General features: G+C 40.1%; 1 protein-coding gene across 2 annotated transcripts in view; it reads right to left on the bottom strand.

Moving 5' to 3' along the window:
- CSTPP1 (centriolar satellite-associated tubulin polyglutamylase complex regulator 1) overlaps positions 1–22,420 on the bottom strand; it is a 154,017-nt gene that overhangs the window by 26,131 nt on the left and 105,466 nt on the right. For both annotated transcript variants that reach the window (XR_010908970.1, XM_060763601.2), the window contains exon 4: positions 2,903–2,987. Coding sequence is in view for 1 of the 2 variants with exons in the window: in XM_060763601.2 (XP_060619584.2) it covers positions 2,903–2,987 (85 nt within the window). In the remaining variant the exon portion in view is untranslated. The remainder of the gene's footprint in view (positions 1–2,902; positions 2,988–22,420) is intronic.

Raw genomic sequence — 22,420 nt, 5'->3', positions numbered from 1 at the left:
CCCCAGCTTGTCTGTCTCCAAGGCACGTGCACACAAGAAAGGAGTTGTGCAAAGGCTGCCCCTCAATGAGGCCTCAGGTTTACAATGGCTTTGGAGATTAAATTCCTCGAGACAATCATCATCATCATGCTTTAGGTTTCAAGAGTCATGGATTTAGATTTATAGCTTGACTTGTGGAGGCTGTGGACCAATAATGTTCTTCCCAACAAGTTTTCCTAACCCTCTTCACAACTAGCTTCTGAGGTTGGCTGCTATTAATTTCTCTTTTTTTATAGAATACCTAAGTGCTTGATCAATTTACTCATTCATTTAAACTATTTTTACACTGTGCTTTGAGGCAAAAAATTCCCTAGACAAGCTTCACAGGCTGAGCAGCGTTTAAACCAGTAGTATCCATAAAGATGGTGTTGGTAAATGCCTGTCAAGGCAAAAGGAAAATTCCCAAGAACTAACAGGAACCTATCCAGACCCATCAGGCGCCTGAGGTGGCCCATATTATTTGGTCACTCACCCCACAGAGACTCTCACACCAAGCAATCTAATTCTGCCAAGAAGCAATCTGTCCATGGCAATTGAACAATAGAAATATCCTTTCTTCTCTGATCACTATCATCTACTATAGCAGGGGTTGCTAATGTCCCCCACCACCTCCCAAAGCCACCTCCAAACAAGTCCAAAAGCCTCCTTTTTCCTCTGCTTCTTGTTGCTATGTTTAGACTATGAAGGAACATTGAAATATTTAGGGGTTAGTGCTGAGGTGTTCATAGGGGTGGGATGTTTGTGGGATTCTGGGGTGCTTGGAGGGGTGGGTGAAAGATTTCTGCACATTTTCACATATGGGATCCTTTTTGCATGTTTAAGGGGCAAAACTGACCAAAACAGCATCATTTTTAATGAGGAGTTAGGGCTCCAGGAACCACAACAGTGGAGTCCAGGGGATGCCTGTCTAGAGTAGGCCTGAATCACCTGTGGCCCTACGGGTGTTTTGAACTTCAACTCCCAGAATTCCTGACCATTGGACAAGCTGTCTAGGGGTAATGGGAGTTGACAGCCCGAATATTCAGAGGGCTATAGATTGTGCAGTCCTAGTCTAGTGCATGCCCAGTGGCATGAGTGGGGCCATACATCATTTGGAAGAGAAGTAGAATGGGTGAGTAGTTGAATGAGTGCTACACCAGAGATTTCCTAATCTGTCCCAGTCAATTACCTTCAAATATATATTCACACAATGCCAACTAAGGGATAAGATTTGGATGGAATGCTCCCCACCCCCAAACCAGTGCTATTTCACACACCAATCCCTCTTTGATTTAACTTGCTGCAATACAAAGCAAAGCTGAGAGTGATTAACTATACAAGTCAAGTCAGCATGCTTATCCAGCATCAAGTTCTGAATGGCTGTTGTTGTACAATTCTTGGCCACACACTGATATTGTCATATGTTCTGCAGTTGATGGTGGTTGGTGATGAAAGGGTTAATGTGAGTATTAATTCTAGAGGGTTTGGTAATCTGTAAGTGGGAGTTCATGGGTGAAAGCAATTAGGGGTGGAGGTGTGCAGGAGATGGGCTGCAGCTGGGTGTTACTGGATTTAAGAAGTTAACCTTGAGACTGATCTTTGGGAGAAAAGTATCTGCTGTATTTTGGTGGTGGATGGTGCTGGTTTTTCCCCCAGGTCTGTTGGATTTTTCGGTATCCTGACCTGTCTCTTGTAATCTTGGAATCCTGGAACCTTGAACCTTTGGACTGGCTTTTGACTATGGTATAGACTCTTGATCCCTGGACTTTGTTTATTGAACTCTCGGCATTTGACCACTGGACTGGACCCTTTTGACTTCCAAGTTATTTTTGCTATCAGTTTTTGTTTATTCTGTAGCTATGTGCTATCTTTGTGTTTTATATTTTGGACTATAAACACAGCCAGCAAGTAAGTAAGTGCTGTTTTAATTAAACTGTTTGTTAAAACTGGGAGTCTGATTAATTTCTACCTAAACAAGGTAGAGCCCTAGCAACATGACAGATATTTCTTGGTCACGATGTCCTTGTTTTCACCTGTGAAATGTTGCAGGATAGGATATTCCCCTGCCCAAATAGCCAATCCAATAATGTTAGGGGACCTAAACGGGCACTTGCTCACTTGTCCTAGACCAGTGATTCCCAAAAATCACATGTCCTAGACCAGTGATTCCCAAAGTGGGCGTTACCTCACTCTGGTGGGCGCTGCAGCAATCGGGGGGGGGGGGGGGAATGGTAATGGCCACAAGTGCATTTGGGGGTGATGAATAAATGTAAAGGGGCAGTGAAAGCATAAAAAAAGAAGAGAAGATTTAGAAAAACAAATTTCCCAGAGGATAGGCCAAATAAGTTTGGGAACCACTGTCCTAGACTAATGTCTGTTTTGGCTCATTAGTACAGGAAGAAATTAACTCAACAAGTAATTATGAGAAAGTTTGAATCTAGTTTCCTTGGAGTCAACCCTTCTGAAGAAATAATCTGTGTCAGCTGTGAATCCCAGTCTCCAATCTCTTTTCTTTGAAAATATTAATTGAACACACAATTGGGACCAGCTCCTGATAGCCTCAGTCTGGTCTCCACAGCCGGCAGCAACTACTTTAGGCAGCAGATTTTGGAAATCACAAAATGTTACAATGTTTTATTATTTCATTTTTACTGCTGGGTAGGGAGAAGCACTTAGATAATTTTCCACCTTTTATGCCAATTCAACTTAGTTGCCTTTGGCTTCTACACACCTTGACCAGAGAGGATACACAGAAATATGGACATACAGGATGCACAAGTGCTTTTGAACTTAGATTATTTTTCTTAGACAAGTATAAAAAGAGAACATTTCTCTGACTGTATAACCAAAGTCCAAATTGCAAAGGGAAATCACGAAAACTCACCTTGCTGCTTTCTGAGTAAGATCCATAGGAAAGTCAGGGCAAAGCAACTGCAGAAGGCAATGGTACTCCTTGGCTGTCAGAAGATCTGGAAGAGAAAGAGAAAAACAAATAGAAGAATGTGTCTTTGAAATGGATGCTTCCCTTCATCACTCAACCTGGGCATTGGGGTTTCTTTTTCATGTTTGTCACTTAAAGAAAAAGCATGGTGTTGTGGTCCGAGTGTTGGATTCGGACTCCAGATATGAATCTTCCTTCAGCTATGGAGACCCACTAGGTGTTTTTTCATGTCACACTTTCTTCCTTGTAAAAAAAAAACCTTGGGAGAAAGTCATTATAAACTGAAGTAGTCATGTAACAACAATAAAATGATACCCAATTATTTCTTGGATAATTCATACCAAAAACACTTTAATTGCATTTTGCTTCATTTCAGTTTAATCTTGAGTTGGGTAAGGCATTTGGCTAAGCAAAATTCCACACATTTCAATAGCTGGGCAAAAAGGTCACCAAAACGATGATGGGTTGGCAATGATCTAAGTATGAGAGATTATTTCTTGCACTGGTTGTTTTAAAAAGCCTTTGACCGCCACTATTAATGGCGAGCTGCATGTGTGCAACAGAATGGACATGAAAATACAGCTTTTGACATATTGTCTACATGGTCATTCCTTTTGGGCAGGATGGAACAAACATGATACAGCATTATGATTCCAATCTTTAAGAATCAGTAATATTATAATTTATTGTGTTTGATTATTATAATTTGATAGTTTTATTTCTACTTGGTTTTTTAAATGTTAGTCACATTGAATCCAATCATGCAGCTAATTCTTTCATGAAAAATAAACATGAAGCTCATAAGGTGAAATACATACAGGCGTATATTATGTTTATTTATCAGAGCAAAATTGCAGTTGGGATGTGCCCTTAAAAAGATTTTAAGTCAGGAGCTAAAGTTAGCATACCGCTAATAACCTGAACTGGGAAGTGGTTGTTCTTGGCTGAAATACAATGTGGGTGGTTAGGCAAGCCATGATTATTTGTTACATGTCTCTCACGTCATCTGTAATACAGGCAGAATAAAACTTAATATCTTCACATAGTTTTTGAAAAGTTTAGTAAGGTAATATATGGAAAGTCCATGATAAAAATTCTATGTTTGTGGAGATGAGCACTATAATAAATCACAGCCAGAAACTGTCAGATAAAGTGCCCTATCACCTTGTGCAGTCCTAAATACAATTGGTAGCCCCAACTAGACTCAATTTCCATTTAGTAGGTGTACTCTTGCTGGAACTACCAATTTATGTAAACTCCAACGATTCAACAGGTCTACAAACCCTAGCTGGAACTACCAGTTTATGTAGTTTCCATTGATTCAACAGGTCTACTCCACTGAGATTAACAACTGGAGTATTTCAGAAGCACTTGCATCTACAGCACTCAGAAAGACTAGTAGCAATTCAGCAGTAGAAGTCCCCCGCCCACCCAAACTATCCTCCATACTATCCAAATGCCCCTTATTTAATTGCACATCACTTCCTGCAATCACACTACCAAAAGAAAATCTACAAAAATGCATGTGTGCAGTTCACATCAGCGAACTGCATACATGCATTTTTGTAGATTTTCTTTTGGTAGTGTGATAGCATGACAGCAATGGCTCTTTTTAAACAGGAAAATAATAAGGGACAATTGGGATTCAAGATGGACAGAAATGGGAGCGGCAATACACTTCTTCCTTCACTAGATATTTCACCATTTCAAATTTCCTCCCAACTGGTTTTTTTTCTTCTGAAGGCGTTTGCAAAGGACAAGACACATTGGAAACCCTCTGGTGGAGTAAAAGCTGCTTGAGAAAGTCAAGATGGAAGTTGGAAAGTGGAAGGTACCAGCTATTTTTTTGGACTACAGCTTTTGGGAGTCCAAAAATAATGTTTCTAAGCTTCTAACTCATGCACACATGAACACCACAGCTCTCCAATGGCCCCTCTGGACACAGCTTTTCCTGATTAAAAAGAGGCCATGATGGCCATGTCATACTCATTTGTATGCAACATCTATTCTGGCCCTGAAAGCTGCTGAAATGTATTAAAAATCACTGGCATGGTAACATCTACTACCACATGCTTGGAAAAACATCCAGGACACATCTGGCAGGCTTTGAAAAGGCAAACAAGTTTGAGGGACATGTATGAAGAAGTGTAGAGCTTAAAGCCACAGGCATTATTTCTTTGGCATCCAACAAGGCAGCTGGATGGCCCCTTTTGGAATTGCGTGTGCAAATCTGGTCACTATATTAAAAGAAGGCAGAGGGATAGGATCCAAAACACACAAGGCAGCCAACCCCATGATTCATCTCTCAGAGAGCTGCTTTGTGAGAGACTGGCAAAGAACTGCCTCTGTGGGTTTTCGAGGGGGAGGGGTGAGAGAGGTGAAGCTCAGGGACATTTATGAGATCTAAAGAGAATGGAAACACATTGATGTCAAAAAGCTGTTCTTGATTGCATGTTCCCTGTCCAAAAGCCTGTGGACTGAAGTTAAGAAGAGGGCTGGCTGAACAGCAGTAATTTTGCTGTATTTCTATATACAGAAGAATGCAAAGCATGGAAGAAAAGCCAATAGTAAAACTAGAGCCAGGAAGCAGGCAAGGAGTGACTCCCAAGGGCACAGAACAAGAAGATATGGATGGACTCTTCTGCTACCCCTTAATTTTTCTAAACATTGTTCTAATACGGCTATGAGTCGCCTTAGGGCTGAGAATGGTGGTATACAAATGAAGTAAATAAATAAATAAATAATAATTAACATGACTGGTTCCAAAGGAGACGTGTGCATGCATGTAAAGTAATTCCAATGCACAGCATTGAGATAACCCATTTCTCCTTTCACCTGCAGTTCATCATCCCTTATACAAAACTGCTTATTCTAGAGCTGGAGTGGACAAATGTATAGGCACTAAGGGCCACCTTCTTGCTCCCCATCCTAGAACCTCTCATGAGCAGACCCTTCCTCATGGTTGTTACGGTAATTGCTATCAAGTCAGCTTTGATGTATGGCAAACCTATAAATCAGCAGTTCTTAAAGTGTGCTCCGTGGAGTCCTTGAGGATCCAAGAACATACTGAGGGGCTTTGCGCTTCCCTCCTTCTCCTCCCCCTTCAAGCATGCATGACGGACTCTCTGCCCCAGATTGTGGTGGAGGCTTCTTCTTTGGAGGTTTTTAAACAGAGGCTGGATGGCCATATTGCTTTGAATATTTTTCTGCTTCTTGGCAGAGGGTTGGACTGGATGATCCACAAGGTTTCTTCCAACTCTACGATTCTATGATTTCCCTCCTTTTACCTGCTCCTTCCCCTCCAAGTGCGCTTTCCTGCCTACAGGGAGTGAGCAAGTGAGGGAATTAATGTGGGCCCGGAAAGGAAGGAATTGCATGAAGGGAGGAAGGCCCTGCCAAGGCAGAAGGCCTGTCTGGGGCTCAGGTTCTGTGGCCAAGCCTCCTTCCCACTCCAACCAGCAGCCGCAGCAGCAGTCTCTTCCCAGGGCACAGACCATTTCTCCTGTGCCCCCTCACTGCCCAGATGCCTCCTCCTATGCCCCCTGGTCATGCAGACCCATTTCCCCCGTGCCCCCTCGCCATGCAGACCTTATTCCTGTGCCCCCTCGCCATGCAGACCTTATTCTTGTGCCCCCTTGCCATGCCAACCCTTTTCCTGTGCTCCCTCACCATGCAGGACCTTTCCCATGTGCCTTCTTTGCTTCCAGAACCCTATTTCTCTTCCACCACTCTGAGGGTGCTTTAATTGTGCATCCCCTGGGGCTGCTTCTATTACTATTACTACTACTACTACTACTACTATTATTATTACAAAGGCTATATGGCCTTCTGTTGGGGGTGCTTTGATTGTGCTTTTACTGCATTGCAGAAGGGGATTGCACTGGATGGCTCCTGGGGTCATTCCTGTTATTATTATTATTATTATTATTATTATTATTATTATTATTACTACTACTACTACAGAGACTGGATTGTCAACTACCAGGAGTGCTTTGTGCTTTTCCTGCATGGCAGAAGGGTGTTGGACTGGATGACTTGGGTCTTCCACTGAAACACTGTTACTTTTATGTTGTTTTAAATTGTTCTTCATTTTAAATACATATTGTATTGTTCTTTCTTTCCTTTTTTGTTTTCACTGCAAACGAGATATATGCGGTGTGCATAGGAATTTGTTCTCCATCCATCTGCCACTGGCTTGGCCCATCCATCAATTTTTTAAAAAACAATGCGTGAAAAAGTTTTCTCATACCTGATATATATGTATTATATATAATATATAGATATTTCTTGGGGCTCCATGAGAAACTTTTGCTTCAAAAAGGGCTCTATGGCTGAAAACGTTTGAGAACCCCTGCTATAAATGACAAAGTCTTAAGATGTCCCTCTCACCAACAGTCCCGCAAACTCAGGACTGTGGTCCCTTGTAATGCGGGGTTTCTCTTTTCCTAATGCCTCCCATTATGTCTTTTCTAATAGCACCAAATACTTATATTTTGCTTTGCAACCCCTCTCATAATGATGGTAAGGCATGGCATGATTTTACATGACACAGAAGTGGGAGTCACAGCCTGCACTAATGTACCCCATGTCTAGAGGATCCTACAATTCCCTGGAAAAACTTTTCAAAAGAGGAGCAAGAGAACGCAGTAGGAAGGGGATTCTTTGAAAATCTAGCAGGTATGAGACTTCTACATTTATATTTATAGATTATATTTCTAACCTGAATTTCAATCAAATTGGGAAAATGTATGTTTCCTTCTAAAGTTGCTGGTCTGCAATCCTCATCATTCCTCATCACTGGCTATGTCGGCTAGGGCTATTGGAGGTTGCAATCCAACAACATCTGAAGTAGTATGATTCCCACCCGACTCAAGCAGAGGTTGAATGGCCAACATTAACTGTAGCTTTTCTGTACTGACAAAGGTTGGTCTAGATTAGAAGATGCTTGGTGTTCCTTTCCATTCTACAGTTCTAGCTCAACTCTACCAGACTGCAGTGGACTCCACATTCTATCACAGTTCTTATTTAGCAATTTCCCAGTATACTTATGTTATACTTTTGTATGTACAAAAATGCTAAGGGAATGATCAGCAGAAAGAATACAAGATCTTTTAAAAGTTATTAGTAGCATTGTTTCTACTTGTCCTGTCTTTTTTTGTGGCAATTTATGAAAGATGACTGCTTTCTCTGCAGACGCCAGTAGAAGCAGCTATTCCTTCTCTAGCAGTTACTCATGCTTCCCATGGGCAATGAATCTCCGTGGACTCCAGTTTCACTCCAATCCCTCCACACTGAATTTTAATAAATATTCATTTCCTGGGTTCCAATGACTGCACAAAGCTGCCATGACTAAGGAATCTGAAAACCCGACACCATCTCCAGAGAGGCAAGGGGGGGGGGGGTGCCCACCCCAGCAAAGTTTATAGAAGCAGGTGTGGTTGTGCAGCAGTATCCTCCAAGCCGCAGCAGCTGTGTGTGTCTATGTATTATCCCGTGCTGAACACTAATTCCTGGGGACTGAGTCTCAGTAAAATGATATCAAAGGATTTTTCGTTAGCTGCAGCACTGCTCCCAGTTTTTTGTATCATATCCCCAGAGATGTACAAGCTTTTCTATTCTCTGGGAAATGTTCAGTAGATCCGCTGCTGAGGAATACAAGACAATGAAATGATGAATGGTCCTTTGTTGTACAAACTTCCTGGCAAGCTCCAATCCAGTTCTTTTTTTGGTGTAAAGCAGGGTGTTCAATCTTTTGGCTTTCCTGGGCCACACTGGAAGAAGAATTGTCTAGGGCTAAACACTACCATAAAACTGAAGCCTCCACATGCGTTCAAATAACAAGAATGTGTGGTGCATAGAAGTACTATGCCTAGTACAGCACACACAGTTGAATTCTTTTTCGCAATTCATTTTACACAATGTTACAACAGAATCATAGAATCATTGAGTTGGAAGAGACCTCATGGGCTACCCAGTCCAACTCCCTGCCAAGAAGCAGGAAAATCGCATTCAAAGCACCACCGACAGTTGGCCATCCAGCCTGTTTAAAAGCCTCCAAAGAAGGAGTCTCCAACACAATCTGGGCCAGAGAGTTCCACTGCTGAACAGCCCTCACAGTTAGGAAGTTCTTCCTCATGTTCAGGTGGAATCTCCTTTCCTGTAGTTTGAAGCCATTGTTCGTGTTCTCTTGCTCTTTATTTTATTAGTAAATTTTAACAGTTTTATTGGAGGTTTTTTTTCTGGCCAAACTGTTTGCAATTATAAAACAAATTACAGATAATACTCCAAGAATTGTGAGTATAACATACTATGATTATTTCATTCTGTTCCTTTGCCATCTGCAAAGTTTGTGCTTAAGAATTTTTTGCTATTTATCCCCAAAATAGCAAAAAAAAAATCATAGTGTTTTCAGTAAGTTACACTATTATTTTGGGTCAAATTCATAGCTGTCCTGGGCCACATGTGGCCCATGGGCTGTGGGTTAGATAAGCCTGGTGTAAAGAAATTGCAAAATGCTAAATGAAACTATGGAAACCTAGACCAATGAGAGTGTTTGCATGGTGGGGTAGTGAATATGCCTCTTTTCCCATTTGCACAAATGTCATATTTCCCTTCAACTGAGGGGAAGAATTGTGTGAACTTAGCATCTACCCAATGAGATGTGGTATCATGGAAAGGAAGGAAAAATGCTCTCTCCATCACAGCTCAGGATAAAAGTCTGATGGCAAAGAAGTATATATTCTACCACAGTACAAGCTGATAGGAGAGAAATATGGTAACTGCATCACCTAAAGCCATATTATCCCACAAAAGTCTGAAATGGGCCACTGTTTCATGTTTTTGGATTGCTATCTTCATACCCGAGGGCTAAGAAGCTGCTTTAGGGAATCAAGAACCTGGAGACAGATTTATCTGAAACATAAAACATTTATATAGTCTTGGGGAATAACAGGCCTCTTTGAGACATCCACAGAAATTCCATAAGCAATTTCATTTTAGAGTCTTCTGTGACCCTGTGGAGAGAATATTTGATTTGAAGTTCAATCTACCATACATCCCTGGCCACTTGTAGAAAGAGGTTTTAATATCAGGAACAAGAATAATATCCTCATTTGCATCTGAATATCTTGCCAGCACACATAGATCCATCTCATATTGTTTATTCATTTAATTAATAATTTTACACACACACACCCTTGTATCACTATAGTTTGTGATCTCAAACTGTGTATAAACACATAGAGATCAAAGATACCATATGCTGCTTAACATTACACTGAGACACACTACAGAAACCATAGCTAATCATAATAGTTGCTCATCCTCTTCTATTTTACAACAAATTAACACAGTCATGAAATGTTTTTATCATGTGATCACTCTAGGATAAAGTCATCACTCATTGTTCAGTTATCTTGTGGGCACAGCCTATCTCCATGACACAATTTATGACTGCAAATAAAGTTAGCTCTACAGCTGCAGGTGAATTCCACATAGATTTTAATCCTTCATAGGAATTTGGATTGTTAAAAGACATCATTAAGACTTATTATGAAAAAAGCCCAGAAAGATTCCCAGATGTTTTATTGTCATTTTTCAGATCATGCCCAATCTATTGTGTATTCTTGAATAAGGGGGAAAGGCTCATAGAAATTTCAACTGATAAAGGCAATTTTGCAATTTTGGACAGAAATAAATTTTCACTGTTATCAATATACAGATCTCATGACTGAATTGCTTCAGAGCTTAGGCAGAATTTTTTTGATCTTGAATTTTGAACATTGCCATTCAATGTTCAAAAAAGTTACATTTTTTGAAAATTCTGTCCATTCAAACTTTCACTTCACAAATTGCTGAGCACTAGCTATGCTGGATGAGGCTTCTGAGAGTTGAGCGTTCAAGACAGCTGAAGGTCCAAAGATTGGGAATCTCTACTTGAGAAGAAATACATTTTTCCTGCCTGATTCCTATACACACAGCACGTACAGTATCTTGTTTGTAGTGCCAAAAAAGGAAAGAAATAAAGAAATATCAACACAATATTTAAAATGAAGAACAGTTTAAATCAACATATATTTAACAGTATTTCAGTGGAAGACCCCAGGGGCCATCCAGTCCATCACCCTTCTGGCATGATGTAAAAACACAATCAAAGCACCCCGAGTGGTGGGAGGGAAATTTTGTCCTGGAAGGAAGGAAGGCATGGGGGAAAGGGTGTGCATGGCAAGGGAATGAAGAGGAAAGGGTCTACATCATGAGGAGACACTGGAAAACGGTCGGTATGACCAGGGAACACAGGGGAAGGGGTCAGCATGGCAAGGGGAGATGGAAGAAAGGGTCTGTGCCCCAGGAGGAGCATGCTGCTGCCGCTGTGGTTGCTAGGGGGAGTGGGAAGGAGGCCTGGCCATAGAGTCCGAGACAGGCCTTCCACCTCTCTCACTTCATGTGATGCCTTCCTTTCTGGGCCCACAGTCATTTCTTTGTTTGTTCACTTCCTGGTGGCGGGAAAGCACTTGGAGGGGGAGGAGCAGGAAAGAGGAGGGAAAGCCACTGCCACCATGCACGATTTGAGGGGGAGGAGGATCAAAGAGGAGGGATGAAGGAAAGCCTCCCCCCCCCCCCGCCATACACTCTTGGAGTGGGGAGGGAGGAGAAGAGAAATGCAGAGCACCTCAGTATGCTCCCAGAGCCCCACTAACTCCACGGAACACACTTTAAGAATCACTGTCTTAGAAGATTCTCTGTAAACAGGTGCAAGTTTTCATCCTGTTTTGAAAAAAAAAGGAAAGTTGTCAGGATTTAATATTAACAATGAGAAAGCAACAAACACCAAGAAAGTAGTCAATGTTTAGTGGTGGTGGTAGTAGTAGTAGTAGTTTGGATTTTTTATATTGGAAAAATGTATTTGTTTTTGTCTTTATATTTTGTGTTATGGTTTGCATTTTTGTTTTTTTATGTCTGTTTGCAGATTTTGTGTTAGTTTTTTTTAAATAAAAATGATCAATAAAAACAAACATTTTTTTTAAAAAGAACCAAACTTGCCAAGAAAATCCTGATAGGATCACCTAAAGCTAGCCATAAATCAGAAAGGACTTGAAAACACACAACAACTCTGATGACAAGTACAAAAGAATGCTGCTATAATAAATACTGTGGTTTTTTTAATTCTGGCATACAGCTTCACTTATAGATGTTATAAAGGTGTATGTCAGAAAGTTGAAATGGCTTGGTCAGCCATTGACAACCCTTCTGATGAGTTTTCCAAGAAGAGTTTAAAAGTTATCAGAAGCTTTATTCCTACCTGTCTTGTGGCAACCACCAAATATGACTCAAATACATCTATAGCAATGGTTCTCAACCTGTGGGCCACGAGAATGAAAATCCAGTTTGCGAACCTCCTTCCTCTTTATTTTTTGTTTTATTTTTAAATTTTTATTTCTGCTCCTTTCTGCAGAGCTGACCAGCTTCACCCCTTTTGGTACTAATGTTGGAGAGTGGTCCCTGGTCAAAGTGTCCCCAGTCAAAGTGTCACTGGTCAAAGTGGGCTCAAGTAAAGTGGACCCTGGTCAAAGTGAGCCCTGGCCCAAAATTTTTTGAGAACCACTGATCTATAACATGGGTATACAATCTTTACAGTCTGAAGGAGCACCTCTGGTTTTATCTGGGAGCATTATGTGTGCATACATACACATCTGTGCATACACATCTAGTTTCCCCATCTCCCATCTGCCAGTTTGCCAACAAGAACACTGTTTCTCTGCTACCAACCGTGGGAAAACAAACATCTTGGAATCTAGGTTGCTGTGGGCCAAGTTAAAACCAGCAAACTTCTAAATTGCTGTTTTCCTATCACTAACAGTGACTAGAAAATAGCAATCTCAGACATCTAGGCTCACAAACACTATTTCCCCCACTCACAACAGGAATATAAGACAAAACATGGAAGGCTTCCTGCTGGCATAGGAGACCACACAGGGAGTCACCAAGAAGCACATGCAAAACCAAGACAACAAGCTGAGAACCCTTGAGAGAGAATGACTGGGATTTCATGTCTGTACTGTAACCACCCAATATGAATTGACATTCTGGGGCTTATATTCAGTGCCCTTTATCAATTCAATAATTTCTTCACATAAACCAGCTGCTCTGGGCTAAATATCTCTTCTCAGAGAAACCATACTTCTGACTGTAAATTTCTGATTACCGATTCTGATCATATAACAAGAGGAGATCTTGGTACTACAGTAGTCCAAATCATTATCTAGGGCAGTGATTTTCAACCTGTGGGCTCCACGTGTTTTGGCCTACAACTCCCAGAAATCCCAGCCAATTTACCGGCTGTTAGGATTTCTGGGAGTTGAAGGCCAAAACACCTGGGGACCCACAGGTTGAGAGCTTTTTGACTGGTCTGAAATTCCCATCAATATGGAAAGCATAGACCAATTCCTTGACTTGTTTGCAACCATGTAAACCAGGCAACAAAGATCCTCTGTAACTGTTTCTCTAGTTACTTTTTCTGCATGAAATTCTGTAGATGGAAACTCATCTCTATTATGTCAAGTTTAACTAAGTAGTCTTCATATTTATCTGAAAGTCCACGTAGGATAGTGTTCTAATACCTTTTGTGCTACATAGGTATTTCAGAAGTTTATGTCAAGTTCCATATCTTTTAGATCTTGGCAATATTAATAGTTGGGATTACTGTTCTCAGAATTTCCTACTTAGCAGTGCTAGGTGACTCCCTTCCATTTACTGAAATAGATTCTATATAACAGAAAATTGAAAATATGATACCAAGATCAAGAAACCCACTTGACCCATTTATGAGCAGAAAAGGATGCAGTGTAGCTTCTTCTGAGGGCCACTTAACCCCCTCCCCAAAGTTTAACCAATTCATATTTCCACGTTTGTCTTTCTTCTAAGATAAATTCATATTGCTCAGAATGTGAGGTGCAGTGGCCTCACTGAAAACACTTGAAAAGGATGAAAGTCAGTTCATTCACATTCTTCTCTAATCCAATCTGAAGAAATTATAGCACCCTGTTTTGAGGAACAATCTGAAATCATTTTTGGCCAAGTACTTGGTCTTTCCCCTTGCTCCTGGTTACAATAAGACCTCTGTACAATCAGCCCATATACACACCTAAAACTGTCTTGATGTTGTATGGATCTTCCTAGCGTAATATATCCTTTATTTGACAGTGGGCAAACTCAAAGACACAAAGTTAGCTTCTTTCTCCCATGTTCTCACCACTGTTCTTGCGGTACTCTCCACAGATCAGCAAGACCCCTGCCACAATAAGAATGTGGGGAAGGACTCACAAACAAGCAAGATCATTTTCTAAGTTAATTACTAATTGCACAAGAAAGGTTCACCACTGTCCTTAAGAGATGTCTGCTATTTGTTGTGATTACTGGTTTCCAGTTAACTGTAATGAAGTCACTAAAGGTCATGTAGGAAAATGGTTGTTCCTTGTTGACCTATCCAGTCTGCCAAGGGCTGCCCAGAATAAACAGAGGCAATTCGGGTACATGACCGCACCGCTCCTTCCTGTCCCTGGGGCCCTAAGCCACCAGCCAGGCCACAGTCAAGTCAACAATGCTCATTGTTGTTCTACAAGGAAAACCGTGGCAAGATGAAGAAAGACACTGGTCGAAACAAATAAAAACTGGAATGCATAAGTGGCACAAATTATCATTTTTTTACAAAAGGTCACACTTGTGACACACAATAATCAATTTAACACAGAGAATTCCATTTGGACCTCCAAGCTTCTGATACCACCCATGAACTCCAAGAGAGATATGGAGTCACTATTGAAGCATGTGTGCTTTTGGGGTTCTTTGATAAGTAAATTTAGTTCTCTTGTACAGAAACTGCCACACAGTTTATACAGCACACATTGTTCAAATTAATCACCAAACCACTGCTTGAATTATAAGAGGCCAGTGGAAAGTCAGTAGGCCGATTTTACAGACTTGTGTGTATAGTTCTAGGTTATTATTAGGATGTCCTTTGAACCTCTCAGCACCTGCAACAGCTTCAATGTTTGGGAAATAGCTATTTTGTCCTTAGAAGTGACATCTGAATTAGACAAATGTTAAGAACTAACCATAGTTTGCCTCCCAAGTTACAACTATGCTTTGAAATTAGTTCCCAAATCTGTCTTGGAAGTAAAGAATACTTAGCAGACATTATTCATATGTTGAGTAAAAAATGTTCTTGTTAAGTAAAATATACTGAAGAACATTGGACTGTGGGAGCACAATAAAAATAGGAGAAGTGCATAGAGCATATTAATTGGTCAAACCATGGTTTGGCTCTAACATTTGAATTGAGCTATAAAGTAACAAAAATGTGGAAATCAAGCCACAGGGGGGGAAATGTCTTAAGCTCTTCCAAAACAAAGGAGATGAAAAGATTGTTTTAATTTAAACACAATGTTAAGAGATCAGAATTAGGTCTACATTTCACTATTTATATACTTTGTTATTTAGTAATGTTATGAGCTATCTGTAGATAGATCTTTTTCTCCTTAGATGGGGTTTATTTAAATAAAAGATCTGAATGAAATATATGGACTGTTTATGTGACTAATTTGCTTTCTGAATGTCAAGGCCAGCTCTAAAATAAATACAAACCAGGGGCAGAGAGTACATTTGTGGAACTTTTAAGAAGTGATTTTCCAAACACACAAAAACTGAAACAGCAGTTGCCTTAATTGTTCCCATTGCTGAGGCTGAACTTTAAACAAGGACAAACTGAAATGATATTGTATAACATACATACACCAGAAAATGCTTTAGGTGATGCCAAGATGACAACAGTAATCAAGTGAAGTGCTACAAAACCAGTTACCTATTTCTGAAGTAATAAGGATGGAAAGAGCTAACTGCACAGATACAGTTACCCATTCAAAACAGCTTTGATTTTTACACTTGTGCAAATAGATAATATTGAGAAAAGTGCCAATCTAGAAATTCTTTGTAAATTGTCTGCTTTAGATTCCAGAATAGCGGGCAACTTTAATCCAACAAATAATTTTGCTATCATGTTAGAAGTGCCAAGATATGGTGGATCCATTCAAGGCATCACCACTCCTGTAACCTGAGTATCCTTTCTTCTCTTCTTTCTTTTTTGTGGACTTGGCAATCCAAGCTACGCAATCATGTACAAACTGCTCCACTTGACAGAAGAGTAATCATTATGGATAGGACGAGATTTTTGAGGAAGGAAATATCTGTCACTCTGGGAGAGGTGATTACCACAGTGGGATTTTGATCAATCACTTGGGTGCCTCGACATGTGGCCAGCAATTAGTTTAACTGGTGCACCACTTTGAATGCAGGGCAAGAAGCCAAACTCCCCATCTCAGTGGTCTGTCAACAAGTCTAGCCCCACTCTCTTCCTCTCCCCCTTTCCCTTCTATACAGACATAAAACATCTGAGGGGGGAGGAAGCATGCAAGCAACAGAAGGAGAAATCTTTTTCCATAACCCTCTCTTTCTGCCTTCACAAGTCATTTCTCAACTAAAAAGGCACCACCAGAGGGACAACAAGGAAATAAATGTGCACTCTTTTTGCTTCTATTCCCCTCTGTTCTTGATTTGGCATCCCACATCCAGCTGTGAAAGAAAAGAGCAAGGCAGTAGGGCACACAAGGCAGGGGAAATTATCTTCCTTATACATCTGTCTGTCCCACTCATCCCTTCAAACAGTTTCAAAAATCCTGGAAATGGATGAAGGAGAAGACTGCTCCTCTGAGTGAGCAGGTTCCTAGTATCTGACCCTTATGTTACAACAATGTTAATAACCATAACCAGTAATTAATAACAAATATTCCATAATTTAAAAAAATCAGATATACCACAGAAGCATCTGGCATGCAAGATGTTTACAGAAACAAGGCATATTTTTTTCATGAGGATGTTTGCAGCAATTCTCCAGGAAGTAAACGTGACATCTGAAGAGGCCAATCTGACTCCTAAGGCTTGGAAACAAAGCCAGCGGTTCTGCTGCATAATAACTCTTGCTTAAGGCAAGAGCTTAATAATCATTATGTGCAACAACTGTATCATAAAGCTTTCTCCAGTCCTTGAGACTTGACCCCACTAGTCTGGAACAGTGCCTCTGGCCTAACATGTAATTATGAGGTCTTATGAATGGATACTAGACAGTACAATATTTTCCTGCAAAAGCAAAGAAATTAAACCACCCAGATTATCTCTTTATAACATCAAGGCTAAATCCTGAGTCAACATCCATGAGAAAGAAAATGAAAAACAAAAGTTAGGACAACCAAAAACCCCTCCAATTAAAGAAACCAGAGCTAACATAACACCACTTTTCATCCATCCTGTCATGTCAAGGACCTCGGTATATGGATACTTTACTGTACCACTACAGTATTAGCCAAGACCTGTTTTGCATTCTGGTAGGAGTAAAATAGCACTGGGCAAGTAAAGAAACTGACTCTCATGTTTGTGGAGGCAAGACTGTCAGTAGAAATGTATGCTCCATAGAAAATACGTTGAAGCCAATTACACTATCAGTTCCCCAGAGGGGAAAAAAAACCCCAAAGACCCAAGGAAACTTTCCTTTATGAGGAAACGTTTTTGACTTATGCTATCCTTCTTTTGTCTTCAAATTCTGCAAATTCGGCATTTCTTTTTAATATGACAAGCAAGTGGGTGAAATTCTCTTTGGACATCTGAGTGAATTTATGCAATTCCTCCATTAATGTTTATGCTAATTAAACTGATACTTCTAGCAAGACTGGCATTACTGAAGACTGCAAAAAGAGAGTGACAGCAACAACTCAACCTTTCTGAAGCAGTATTGAAAACACTGTCCCCTAATCACGTATCATTTAGAAAAATATTAATTTGTACGTAGGAATATCTGGAAAGTAGTTAGAATTTTGTTTAGATTTATTATTTATTGCATTTCTTTATTGCATTTCTTTATCACTTTTCTCACCCCTGTGGAGACTCAATGTCTGAAATAGGCTATTTTCCAAGAAGTTCGAAGGGGATTCGGTGAGTTTTCCCAACAGCAACTTGTTCTCTCTGTTATATTTAATTAAAAATATTTCATTGCTACTTCAAAATTTTTACTTGTGATGGAAATCTGAAAATGAGTGTCCTTTAAACTGCTTTTCCCAGAATGTTCTTCTTGTTATAATCAGAGCAGGCCACTTCTTGAAAACAATAAACATCTAACATGAGGGTAAATCACAGACCAACTTCATTCTCACAAGCCACGTAAACAAATTGGTCCCCCTTTCCCCATTAACCTTACTTGTTTAAATCCATACCCAACATAGGATCCAACAGAAGTGGCCTAATCCACATAAAAGAAGACCTGAAGGTTAATTTATGTCCCCATCTCTAACAACATAGTTTCTCATTCTCTAGGTCATTTTTACAGATCAGTGGTTCTCGTGGAGTTTCACTTGAATGTTAATCCATTCTTCTGTAATTCTCTAAAGGTACTTTCTCAGAAAATGGATGCTGGAAAACTACTATTCCACAAAGGTCTCTAACCCATTTCCATGCTTTCCATCATCTAAATCAGTGGTTCTCAACTTGTTGATCCCCAGATGTTTTGGCCTACAACTCCCAGAAATCCCAGCCAGTTTAACAGCTGTTAGGATTTCTGGGAGTTGAAGGCCAAAACATCTGGGGATCCACAGGTTGAAAACAACTGAAATGAACGCACTGGGAGAGGTTCAAGGAAGTTTTGGCAATTGAAGGACTTGAGATGCACTTTTCCAATTTGTCACAATTTGGAGGGTGAGGGTGGTTAGCATGGGTCCAGGATTATTTTATTGCAATCTTATTGGTGGTGTGTATTTTTGTGGACTTGGAGCATCTCGCCTGACATGCAATTTTCTTCCACTTCAGATTTTAGTCCAGTGTTTTGAATCCTTACGCTTTCTCAAATGCACAAATAAACAAAAAAACATAATATATCGAGAAGCAGTGGGACAGAGCAAAGTGTTTTCCCCTTATGAACTGTATTAACTTGCAAAACCACTCCTTAACTGGCACTGCAGTCATTGGGAGGTATGCCTACATGCCATCAGATAATGCCATGCATGGTAACAACATTATGCACACAGCCCAACATATGCAATGGCCTGATCAGCACACTTTACCTCCCTCAAAAAAAAGAAAAGAAATAAAAGTCTGAACTTACTATGACTAATTTTGATCTCATTAAGCAATAGCTAAATGTAAACAGAGGAGGAACTTACACAGACATGTGAGAAGCGATGGACATATTTTACGAGGCTAACATCAGGTTACTCTGTCTAAGATTAAGGCTAAATATAACTCAGTCATTTAATCAGTGTAGTAACACCCTATGTACACAAACTTTAGATAGCACATCACATATCCAAAAAGACAAACACAGTTCAAATGTTTGTAATTCATATTGAGAAATACTGGGTATTAAAATAAAATTTATTTTAATATTAATTTGATGTTTTACTGACTAAATGAAAATGATTCTATGAGTCTATGAAAAAGCAAATGACAAATATATTTCAATGAATTCCTATATTGTGAAATACAAACAGAAACTGAGCCCTTAACAAGATAACCTGAGGATACCTTTTAAAAACTGTAAGTATACTGTCAGTCTTGTTCAAACATTTATTAGATGATGTACCTACACAAAAATGTAAAAATGCATATATGCTTTGTGCTGCAGATAGCTGGCTGTTTCAAATTGTCACTTCATAAGCACCTGATTTTCAGCATGATACATTTTGAAAATCAGCATGTATCATGCTTTCACCTAAAATGGCCAGGGATGGGCTAGTGGACAGAGGATGGAAGCAGAATCAGGTGGTTATTCCATTCCAGGTATGCTGTCCCATATGCCCCCCATTTGGCTCTATTTTCAAAATCCCAGTTTAAAAGTTTCTTCTGGTAACACTCCTTCATGAAATAATCTGAAAGAATGAAGCTTGTCATTTGTATTTGTTCTGTGTTTTAAAACTGTTATCATCTGTCTAAAGACTGTCCTTGAAGTGAAGTTCTAAATATTGCCCTAGGAAATGGGAACCTAAATGGTGGGGGACTAGCTATTGAGGGAATGAGTGCCAACTCCATGCTTTCAACATTGTTACCAGCTGCTCCTCCTTTTTCTTACCATTGCTACCATTTGCTTGGGTGGAGGTGGAGAGCGCCAGTGAACAAGCAGGCAGTGGCCTCTGGTGCTCCTCTTTCTCACTATCATTGTCATCGGCAATAAAAGAAGCCTTTTGTCCTTTCCATTCTTTTCCTGCCTATCAGCTTAATTTAAACAAATACATTGTATCAGAAGAAGACAACTCTTCCTCTTCATCAAGTAAGAGAACAAATAAGTTGTAATTTTGTTAATTATGTCAGAAGTCACTTGAGAAACTGCAAGTCGTTTCTGATGTGAAAGAATTGGCCATCTGCTAAGACATTGTCCAGGGGACGCCCGGATGAGTTACCATCCTGTGGGAGGCTTCTCTCCTGTCCCTGCATGAGAAGCTGGAGCTGACAGATGGGAGTTCACCCCGTCTTGTGGATTCAAACCACCGATCTTCAGGTCAGCAGTTCAGCTGGCACAAAGGTTTAGCCCATTGTGCCACTGCAGCTCCTAATAAGTTGTAATGGTGAAGAGGAAAAGCAGGTCCAGGAGATTCTGGTTAGTGGGCTTCTGCTGGGATGTAGACTGTCAGCCAGTATCCAACTATGCCAACCCAAGGTAGGAGAGTCTCCTATTCTTATAATTGTAAGACTTTGGAACGGGAACTGATATAAGACATGTGAGTGAAGCTAGAAAGGGAAATCAGAAACTGGAAGGTGACATGATGGAGACTGTTCCAGAAGGCAAAAAGTCCAGAGGCCAAAAAAGATATATGGAAACCAAAAAGACTAGAAGCTACATTACATGGATTAGGATATACTGCTTGCTAAGTGGCTTGATTAAATTAGAGAAATAGTCTAGAAAAAATTTCCATGCTCTTTGTTATATCCTAATTGCTTTTATGGTTAACTGCCCAAATTGTTTTAAACTCTGGAGTATTTTCCCCTAGAAAAGGAAGGAAGAAAGAAAATAAATAAATAAAAAGCAACTGCTTTAAAACTTTTATTAAAATTGTTGGCTTAATTCTGAGCTTATGTATGATTTTCACCACTACACCTTGGTACCACATATAGTGATTTGACTGGATCAATGAAAAGCCAAATTCAGTTCAAACAGGCAGCAACTGGCAACACTATGGACCTTGGGAAGGAAGAGAAGGTGGACAGGCTAACATCTGCTCACATTTCTCCCTTTAAATAGTACATTCTGTGGCTTGGGAGTAGGGAAACAAATATTTTCCATATCCAGGGTACCAAATATTTTCCATCTGTGCCAGGACTCATTCATTCAAAGCCTTACTTTTTTCAAAATTTAATGGGATCCCCCATTTTAAACAAATCTAAAAACTTGGGCACCCTAAGTATAATTTTGTCTATGTCTTCTTTCAGAGGGCAGACCACCATGGCATAATATAAATGGCTTTGAAAGGCTGCTGACACCTCATTTTCAAAAGCAGTTTGTCATATGGCAGATATAATTTCCTTCAGCATTAACATGAGGATAAACAAAAACAAAAATGACAAATTTCCATGACACATGCAAAAACATGTGGTAAAAACACATTGGGTTTAAAAATTCTTAATGGCTAAAACAGCCTTTAGAGACACAGTCAAATCAATATGTAGGAAAAAACATATGTGCCACCAGAAGGTTTTTTTTAAAAAATGACCAGAGAATATGTGTTTTGCTCTAGTTTCTCTTAAAATTAAGGAGAATGTTTTACACTAAACCTTGGCAATTATATTTTGAAGGAAAGAGTAAAGTGACAGGCATGAGATGGGAAAAGATTTGGGTACCAATCCCTTCTGAAGAAATATCCAATGCTCTTCATAAACTTCATAAATTAATCCGGGATATCTATAATGTTGATCTGTTAAAGTTAGCTATAGCAAGACTCTACATGTCCTGAAGGGAAATTCTGAGGTGTCGGAAGACAGGAGACTTCTGCAGTTACCATGGTCTGCTTAAAAGATAAACAATTATGTCTAAGCACAGGTTTACACTGACTGATAAATCCAAAGGCAGACACACCTGGCCGAATCAACTGCAGTGGTGCCACATTGTCGTCTATGCAGACCAGCCCTACTGTATCACCACCCCACTCCTACATTGATGGCAGAACTAGGCACCTGTGATTGACCATGAGCTACGTGTACACCTGGGAGCAGCAGCCATGGTGACACAGGCACGATCCATCCAACATTTCAGCTAGACAGCAGATTGGTCTGAACTGGACACAATGTCATTCAAACGGCACTGAAAATATAGGATACTCCCAGGCTATCCAACAAACTCTGGAGTAACCCCCGACTTCTCAAAGAAGGGCAAAA

Source organism: Anolis sagrei, chromosome 1 (assembly GCF_037176765.1).
Source record: "Anolis sagrei isolate rAnoSag1 chromosome 1, rAnoSag1.mat, whole genome shotgun sequence".
Taxonomy (NCBI): Eukaryota; Metazoa; Chordata; class Lepidosauria; order Squamata; family Dactyloidae; genus Anolis; species Anolis sagrei.
This window is presented reverse-complemented; position numbering and strand designations above follow the sequence as displayed.